We start from the raw sequence: 10,000 nt of genomic DNA, 5'->3' as shown, positions 1-10,000 counted from the left end.
ATTATTCCTCAAATGGGGACCATGCATGTATTTTCAAAATAAAAGAAAATAGTTGAGTTATTTCAGTCAGGACCAAAGCAATGCGATGAACTAAATGACAGACCAACCTTGTTATCCACATGCCATGCAGTTAACATGGTAACAAATAATACAATGTACTATATACATTCTAAATATTTTCATGCTGACAGTCAAGTGGTGAGCAGAGATAATAATTATGTTCCTGCAACTTTGCCTAATTGATCAAGATACCAAGCTGGTGAGACCTTTTGCTCCCCAGCGAAGAGCACTTTATTCTAAAACATATTTTACACCAGTAAAGGGTGTGAATCCCATAGTGGAAACACAAAAAAGATCAGAAGCTATTGCTGAATTATGGTAACCTTAGTTTGAAGGGGGAATGTGCAGAGGTTGAATTTAAAGCGGGACAGGTTTTTGTTCACTTTACATAGTCTAACTTCCCATAGTCAGCTCTCTCTCTCTCTCTCTCTCTCTCTCTCTCTCTCTCTCTCTCTCTCTCTCTCTCTCTCTCTCTCTCTCTCTCTCTTTCTTTCTCTCTCTCTCTCTCTCTCTCTCTCTCTCTCCCTCTCTCTCTCTCTCTCCCTGCCACCTCCATGCTGTTGTGAGTTAATGAGGAACAGAGCGTGGTTACACTCACTAATCAAAGCCAGCTCTAGAAACCGAACTTTAGCTGGCTGCTCATTTCTCTCCCTCACCTCTTGTTACTTTGTCTTTCCTCTACATCATCTGTACCTCTCCTCTCCTCCTGTCCTTTCTCCTTACCTGTCAGTGACTCTACTTCCTGTTTCCTCCCTCTCCTGCCAGTCTTTTTCTTAATGTCCCATACTCATTTTTCATCTGCTCTGCTCCTCAGAGAACGTTGTTGACGCATGTGCGTTGCTGATAGCGAGCCTACAGGATCACACGGCTCATTAAGAGCAGAGAAGGAGAGACAAATAACTCCAGGCCACCCAACCACCATGTCAACACACGTCGCACACACACACATTTACAACTCCACAACTCCAGATTTCAGGTGTGTACTACAAAAACAGTGTCATTTGCCCTATTAAATATTTTTTTTAAACATCTTTACTCACTTGTTTTTTTTGTGTGTGCGTATGTATGTTTGTATAACTAGGCATGTGTAATTGTGTGTCAGTGCACATGCAAGTGGATCTGTACACATAATCCCCTTCATGTTCATTTATGCCTCCTTGAAAAATCGCCCTCTGTGTCCCAGCTGGGGAATTACTTCAAAGACGCCATGCAGGATGAATTGCATGTAACAATATCTTGTATTTGTCCATGCAAAAGAGGACAAGATACTCTGTCTTTGCTTCTCTGCTGGTGCTGTTTCCTCACTCTGATTAATAGGCCTTTGATTGCAGCTACAGTCCAGTGCCCAAGCACACAGAGCTGCATCGTCACTTCTATTGCAACCTGCTATGTTACAAAGAGGGCACACGAAAGTGACAGTCACATTGAGCCGCTCTGTCTTTCTGATTGACAGCTGTGGCTTTAACTCTCTCTTTAAATGCTCTTTAAGAATTTTATGGAGTGACCTGGGCATGAAAAGCAGTAAAGAGACAGCAGCTGCGGTGTTGTGGAGTACCAAGAATAGAAAGACCTGGCGGGTTGTTCCAAAGGGGAGAAGGACAAAGCAAAAGATGAGACAAAATTGGGGAAAAGAGCGATCTTTACAATTACGCCATGATTCCACAATAATTGATCAGTCTAAGAAACACGATGTGCCCAGCGCCCTTAGCACATTCATGCACCAGAGACTGGACACCATAATGAATGCTTGAATGTTAATCTTTTGGTGTAAAATCTGAAGGTTTGGCTGGATTTTTAACACACATGAGCAGAATTGTGTTTTCTTTCTTTAATTTTTCTCTCAACCTTTTTTTAATTAGCCTTAGAGTCTCTGATATGAATTCCAAAACGTAAATGAATCTCTCTAGGAGGACAAAGAGAGCTGTAGATGGCCTTACACTGCCACAGTAGAATAAGAATAATTCTTGGGACAGTTGGGACAGGATTATGTGTAATTGTGTTGTATCACTGAATATGTATTGCTATATTCATTTGTTGTAGGATGAACAGAAAAAAGGATGGTAAAATGCTAGTTAGAGAGCTTATTCCTCATGGGTTCAATTTTAATTGTAGAACTATTAATAAGGTGAAGACGATGAAAAATTCTTTTGTTATCAGGTGTAAAAACTCAAATGACATATCTGTAGAGACAGTCATGTTTGAAATACTGCAATTACCAGAGATAATTTGCACTGAAAGATTTCTAATATCTCCAGAACTATTCATTTTTAATATTAAATGGTATTTTTGTTAAGCAGCCAGTGTTGTCATTCACTTTGTTTCAACCTAAACAAAGAAACACTCCATGTGATTGATGTCTGAGTGGCTTTCAGCTTTTTCTGGCACCTTCTCACCTTTTTCAGCATCTCTCACAACCCTCAGAAACATGGCCACATACCAGCTTGATGACAGAAGGGATTAATGTAGTGAATAACACTTGTGCCGTTTGACAAAGGACTGACGGAATAATGAAATATTAACAGGCTCCGTGTGTCTTTAATGCTTTATATCACACAAATGGATCAGGTTAAAGGGATAGCCAAAACTGTGTGAGAATGCTTTGTGTAATGTAAGAGCCAAAGAGACTTAAAGAAAATTGAAAAAAAAGGGGCGAAAGAATGGAGAGATGGATTTTGTGTCAATGCCTTTGTCAAAAATTAAACATGTGGTTGGGACCAAAGCATGAGGCATATTGTTTGTATTGTGGGTTTCAGTTCCAGTGACAAAACAAACGGCACGAGTTTTTGCTTGTGAGAAAAAGTGTGTTTGCATATGTGAATCTGTCCTGGTATTTAATGTATGTTTATGCATAGTTGCAAAATAGTAAGACACACACATGGAAAAACTTGTATATATACACAGAATCATGGTTTGCTGCTTCCAGTTTAAACATATTTGAGAAACTACAATACAGGAAAAGAGCCACCGATCCGCCTTACAGATTAGACTGAAACCAAGAACATTTTCTGCAATCTTAATTTAATAACTTATCGTTTCTAAATTTTGTGAGAGGGAATAACAGATCTCCATGATCCGTTGAAAAAACCTACTCATAAAGGTTTTCGGGAAAGACTCAAGATAGAATACCTCAACAGCATTCTTTAGATTTACAAAACCTGTAACTGCATGACAACAGTATATCATCAGTCTTGACTTCAAAAAGCCAATTCAACAGTGTTACACCTTATCATGTGTCTCTGGGCTGCTTCTCGGCTCCTCCTGGGCAACATCACAGAAGCAGCTGAAGGGTTTTAGTTCCCGTGGCTGGACAGCACCAGGTGTCAAACTGTATGGATCCACCACTAACCTTACCAGCTAGCTCAACACCAGCTGTAGTTCATGTGGCTCATTTTGGCATAAACTCACAGCTGGAACCATAAAAACCTACACAACTAACAACTGCTTTGAATTACTTCATGGTTCAATGTAAAGTAGATTCTGATTTTAGAGAACGTGGGGAAACTTTTTTCACTGCATCACAAGACGTTTCCAAATGCAAAAACTCTGCTGTTTGTTATTAATATGACTCCAGCTCCAGTCTCTGCCCTGCCTTAACAAAATTAGGCTGTTTTGTGAACTGCATGTGCAAGAAACAGGATGTTGAGTCATGTGTGATTTGTTGCAAAAGTGTAAAATTTGATTAAAACATCTATGTTACCAAAGTGTTGTTACGCAAGATTGAAAATGTATAGTTCCCAAATCCTTTTGAAGGACAACACAGAAGATCAAAACTTGACTTCTCTTGGCATATTATTAAAATTAAGAAAAGAAAAATCACTACTAGCGAGGGCAGCGGGGGAAATATGGGTACAGCCTGCCAGGAAAGGAAAAAAACACAAATAGGCACTCTTGCCAGAACAAAATGGGAAATTGGACCATGTTCTTTGAAATGGAAGTTCTATTTGAAGAGATACAGTGAGGCAGAAGTTTTTTTCGCTGCTATGTTTGAAGTATCTTAAAACCTACAACTGATTATAAGCCATTGTACAACACATTGTTTCTCCTTTGATTCAACATCTAGGGCTAAAGACTTCGTTGACAGGCCGTTGAGGTGGTCCATATGGTGGTGTGAAGGAGCACGGCTCGTGACTCTCTGTAGGATGTTGAGGAAACCAGACAAAGGCTCAGCCAGCAGGCCCTTAGCCTCTCAGAGCCTCAATGGAGCAGTGGCAGATCCCCCGTTGAGGCCAGTTGCCTGTACGTTCGCAAACCAAAGTCTGATCTATGGAAACTGGCTACTTCAACATAATACGTTCAGCCATCCATACTCCTGCCTCCTGGGTCACGTGGTCTCTCCTTAAAGATGAATAGCAGTTGAGGAATGTTCAACAATCTATTGACATCTGACAGATTCATGTTTTTTCAGGATGCTGAATACTCTACTGTTACTGAACAGTGTGATGTAATGTGAACTTTTAAAACAGAGAGGAAACTGTTGGAAAAGCTTCATAAAAGTGTTTTTATGATGAGATGTTATCTTAGCTTTTAAGATCCGTCTCAAAACATAAGATTTGGTACAGGATGGTAAGAGATTTCAGTTGTGTGCATTTATGTAAGACAGAAATACATAAAATGTAAATGTGAAGAAGATTACACACAACACAGATTAGAAAAATTTACCACATGGAGCTTCTGACACGACCAGGGTGCAAAAATATTCCATGATTTTTCTCTTTGGAGCTCTACAATTATTGTATCTTCCTCTATTTTCTTAGGCAACAATGAAATGAAATGTCATGCTCATAAAGAAACAGGTGAAAGTGATAGAGAGAAAGACAGAGACCGGCCGAACAACAGAATGAGGGTTAATCAAACTTGGCAGTCGAAAAAGTTCTAAAGATTTTCAAAGACATAAAAAAAACGTTGAGGACACCTGTTATGCCTTCAGACCTAAAGAGAAAACGTGTGATTTACACTTGTAGTCAAAAAAGTACTTAGCGTGTTCTTTGAGAGTACAGTAAGAAATGACGCATGCAGAGAGCAGGAGATGGACCCCTGGAGAGAGGACCTCCGAGACAGACAGATGGGCCGCAGAACACTACACCCCAACACTTGTCAGCTCAGACACATATACTGAGCAGGTGTGAGTGGATCAAAAAAGGTACCATGGATGTTCAGTGTGTGTGCCCAAATCACTAAAAACACATTGTGCAAACCAATAATTTTTATTCAAAACTGTTGGCATCTGTCCCCAAAACACCCAAATATGTCAATGTCAACACTTTCTTTCCCTTTCTGTTCCAAATGGGAAAAAGCATTGAGTGTTATTTTCGGGAAAATGCACACTCTGAACTTGTTAATGCAAGAAAGAACGAAACAATAGGGCAGAGGATGTGCTGCCAAATCTGTTTATGTAACCATACTACTACAGTCCATTCACCTCAGCCGAAGAAAGTAAATCTCTCTGATTGTGGCAGTAATGTTGAAATACTTGGATGTGCTCTCTTTCCCATGACATGTCCCAGATTGTTGTGTGTGTGTGTGTGTGTGTGTGTGTGTGTGTGTGTGTGTGTGTGTGTGTGTGTGTGCGTGTGCGTGTGCGTGTGTGCGTGCATTTCTGTGTGTGTAACAGACAAATTACTTCCATTTGTATTTGTGCTTGCGCAAACCACACTGCACACATTTGTTGCAGTCTCACACAGGTTTGTGAAGGAAAGAGAAGTGAGTGTTAAGTGTTACGTAAGGACGTGTCAGGCATGTTTTATGAGAGTGAGCAGGTTGATGAGTTGTTCTGATCAGTGCACTTATACCTGACTGATACCCTCTGCTGTGATATTTTACCCCAAGCTGAGAAAACCTTACTCAAACAACTAAATGCATTCTTCATTCTTTCACACGCACGCGCACACACACACACACACACACACACACACACACACACACATGAAGTTAGCTTTTCTGGCCTGTGAGAGAAGTCAATATGTGTCCATTCAGCTGTCAGCTGATTCTGCTCCGTACGTCCCTTCCAGTCTGTCTGGTCTCCATGGCATCATCTATAACGACTGTTTGAGACCCAAAACACAGGCAGTCTGCACCAAGTGGAGCAAAAACGGCTCAGACTGACACAAAACTACAAACACACATATCTTCACAAGTATAGGCAAAAGGCAAGAGAGTTTTCATTTTAGAGCTGTAGGAATAAACCTTAAAGCATGCACACAGACCCTAAAATAACACATATTATGCAGACATGCACACATATGCACTGGAGTGTTTTCTCTGAAAGATAAAAGTCAAATGTCTGGAAACTGACTTCCCATCTGTATCCCATTAAATATGTTAATAATACTTAACACAACAGTGAGGATGCGTAAGTGCACACACAAACAGATTTGACATTTTTAGCAGGCTGTATAAAAGTCGTTTAGGAATTAATTTAAACTGTAAAGGGATTTATTCCTTTCCAAACACAAGCTGGGAGGTGTGTGTGTGTTGTTTCTATCCCTCTTGTCTATTTATTCAAACTATCAATGTAACAGAACACTTTACGCTCAAGTGAATCCTCTCCAGTTACATTTTTAGTTTTTAATTAATTTGAGCCAATGAAGTCCATGAGAAGACTCTTAGCAACAGCCATGAGGACCATGCTGAGCAGAGGAAAATGATCAAGTGTTTGCATGGTGGACAAATGTGTTTCTTTTGACTTACTTTTAAATTAACTTAACAAAATACACATGTAAAAGAATAGGCTACCAAATTAACTTCTTCTGAAATACACTTCTAAATCAAAGAGCATCATATGGTTATGTGTGCATGTGTGTGTGTGTGTGTGTGTGTGTGTGTGTGTGTGTGTGTGTGTGTGTGTGTGTGTGTGTGTGTGTATCCGTACGTGCATGCGTAAGTGCGTCTGTGTGTGTTGTGTTTGTGTGTGGATTGGGGGGGTCGTGATGGTTTGATGCGTGTCCATTGAGCGCTGTCCGCAACTTCACTTTTGTCTGAGATCACCGCGAAGAAACAGGAAACACGTTTACAAAATAAAAGCTCAAAATTGTGAAAAGAGAGCCATCGATCGCTGACATAGATAGGCTACACTTAAAATAACTGTTATATGTTTTCGGATGTTAATAATTTGATACACCGTATCACCTTGGTAAATATTTGTTCAAAATAAGTATTTTACCGTTTTCGCTTTTGTTTAGCTATCCAGGAACGGAAGTAATCTCTGTTTTTGTGGCTGGCTTGACGCTGGTGAGTATTTTATTTAACACTCCGGTACAGTCCCGTGTGTCACAATTCTTCTGGATTTTACTTTGAGCAGGATCAAATCTCGTTGGCATTATCGCAGAATGGATATGAAGCTGTTGGCCGTCGTAGCTGCGCTCACGGTGGTGATCTATGCGCCTCCAACACAAGGTATGGAGATCATTTTCTGCTGGTTTGCTGTGTGCTGGTTTATTTAGATCTTTTTTTTTTTTTTTTTTGCAGCTGTGGGTATAAAATAAAGGGATCATTATCTACAAGTAATGGTTGTTGTTGGATGGATCATATGTCGTGTTTATTCTATTTTAGAAAGGGAAATTAAAAAAGTGTATAAATGGTGAACAATGTTTGAATAAGTCATTTTTATTCCACAATTTTTGTATTTTCGTTAAATGATATATAGCCTAAAAACATGCAAATAACCCTCAATTTTAGTGACAAACTCAAATAATCGATTCTTCTAAAATAATCAAAACAAAATCCAAAAACATTCAATTAAAGTGCAAATTTTACCTGAATTTAAAGACAACCCTTTTATTTAAAAATCAAACAAACATTTTCTTCATTCCACAAATGATGGTTGCACGGATGCATGAGCTTGTTCTGCAGTGGGAATTAAGACACTAACAGGCTGCACGCATGTGGCTCTAGCAACGTGTGTATTTGTTCTGCTTTTTGTTTCCATTTAATTACTCGCAAATGAGGCATCTATAAGACAAAACCGCATCTAGTTTACATGGCGACATCAGTCACCCAACTTGAAGGTGTTTTGCCCTTTATCATGGAAATACGGTGAGATCATGTGGAAAAGGAAAAGAAAGAAATTAGCATATAGTTTAATCTACATTGGTGTTTCTCACCATCTGTTTGTGTGACCTCAGTTTCCCTTTAATATAGTTACTGCCACTTTAATTTATTCTGAATGAACTTTCACCCAACTGATATTAAATAATCTAAGTAAATTAAGTATATTAAGTAAAGTTAAATAACCCATATTCCATTCTCAATTTTAACATTGCTTGCCTGGTTAACTCAGAGTTTTGTCATGTTGCTTTCATGAAAACAAACAAACATAGTCTTATTTATTTTTCCACATTTATCAATTGTAAAAATCTCTGGAAAGCTGAGCTTGTAATGGAAAGTATACACAAAACACTGAAAGAGCTTAGTGTTTGTGGGACCTGATGCTTCAAATCTGTGTGTGTGTTCTGTGGGGCAAGCAAAATAACCCTGCAAAGCTCAAAGTGGCTATATGTAACTTTCAGTTTGTGTTTATTCTAGCGACCGCTTTGGAAAAAAGCAGTAGTGTTTCACCACAACTGCTGTCATAAAGCTCTTTTCTCTACAGCGCTGTATTGCCCACTGTGTTGCTGAGTTAGCGTTACCAGTAGGTCATAGTTGCGATGAATCTTTAGCTCATTTACAGTAAGAGCATTTGTTACAGATGCATTGTTGCATTTCGAATGTTGCATACGGTAATTTAGCCTACTTTAGAATAGAGATGTTCCGAGACAATATGCCTAAATCACTGGTACCGATATCGGCAAGTATTGGAGTTAATGCACCAATCCGACACCTAATAAAGCCCTACAGAAAATCTACATTAAAGTAGTATATTTACGTTCTTTTTCTGTTATAACTTAAAACATAATAAAATACATGACCCACAGGTAGCGGATCAGTACTCGGCATCAGCCAATACCCAACTTCATGTATCAGAATCGGTATCGGGAAGCAAAAAATGATATTGGACCATCTCTACTTTGGGTGTATTGTGAGCTAAACCAGTTATCACACTGTGTCACGAGCCAAAGCATTAAGTATTTGTTGTAGCAACGATTAGGATAATGACTTGAATTTGTGTAGGGTAAAGAAAATAGTAGGACAACACAAACTAAAACTAAATTAAAAACCAGCGTTAAATGGAAGGGGGGAGTAATTTAATGTTGCCTACTGACGTAAACCACATTGTAAACTTATGACATAGACATACCTGAGGGCCAATTCCAAGTAAGTTTTAAATCGATTACAATCCCGTAATTGTCTCCATCTGTTGAAACCCTTATCGAGATTGACTCAGGGCATCTGTCACTTTCCCTTTTAGCTTTTAGTTCTTCATTTAATTTCCTTTATTCCCGTGATGGTCCTGCCCCAGGATCAGCCATAACTACCTGGCTGGATATTGCTGGATACTCACTACAGGCTTTTCCAATGCTACACCGAAATCTGTGACCCATCAGAATGTGAAACTGTAGAGCCGGTCTGGTGGCTGTAAATCATTTTGTAACTTTGTGGGGGAAAAAGGCATAGGCATAAATAAAAACTACACGAAAATAGTGTTCTTTTCCCTGTAAGTCTTTTTTTCTGTTACAGGTCATCAATGATCATCAGATGAAAAATGAGACAATTTCAAAAAACATTTGAAAGTTACATATGGTTACTTTGAATATCTAGTTTTGATTTGATGTTGATATTTGCCCCCTGCTTCCCTGCAAAAGATAAACATGTATAGCTAAGTGATGGATGCAGACCTACCAGTGGCATAAGGTGGTTACGGGCCCCACTGCTCACTGTTATTTATGGCCCCAGTGAATGCTAACTAATTATAAAACACATACACCATTAGGCATTCATTAGGCCTTTACCATTGCTCAATCAGTCTTGACAGAGAACCTAAACTTACATACATTGTTTGAGGCCG

General features: G+C 39.2%; 1 protein-coding gene across 1 annotated transcript in view; it reads left to right on the top strand.

Annotated features, from left to right (window-relative positions):
* The first annotated feature begins 7,254 nt into the window (after positions 1 to 7,254).
* Positions 7,255 to 10,000, top strand: part of cxcl12a (chemokine (C-X-C motif) ligand 12a (stromal cell-derived factor 1)) — an 8,929-nt gene continuing 6,183 nt past the window's right edge. The window contains exon 1 of the mRNA XM_034898041.1: positions 7,255 to 7,452. Within this exon, the coding sequence (XP_034753932.1) occupies positions 7,386 to 7,452 (67 nt within the window). The 5' untranslated portion in view covers positions 7,255 to 7,385. The remainder of the gene's footprint in view (positions 7,453 to 10,000) is intronic.

The sequence above is a fragment of the Etheostoma cragini genome, chromosome 17, assembly GCF_013103735.1.
Source record: "Etheostoma cragini isolate CJK2018 chromosome 17, CSU_Ecrag_1.0, whole genome shotgun sequence".
Lineage (NCBI taxonomy): Eukaryota > Metazoa > Chordata > Actinopteri > Perciformes > Percidae > Etheostoma > Etheostoma cragini.
The sequence above is the reverse complement of the archived record's forward strand: the minus strand, read 5'-3'. Positions and strand labels throughout refer to the sequence as shown.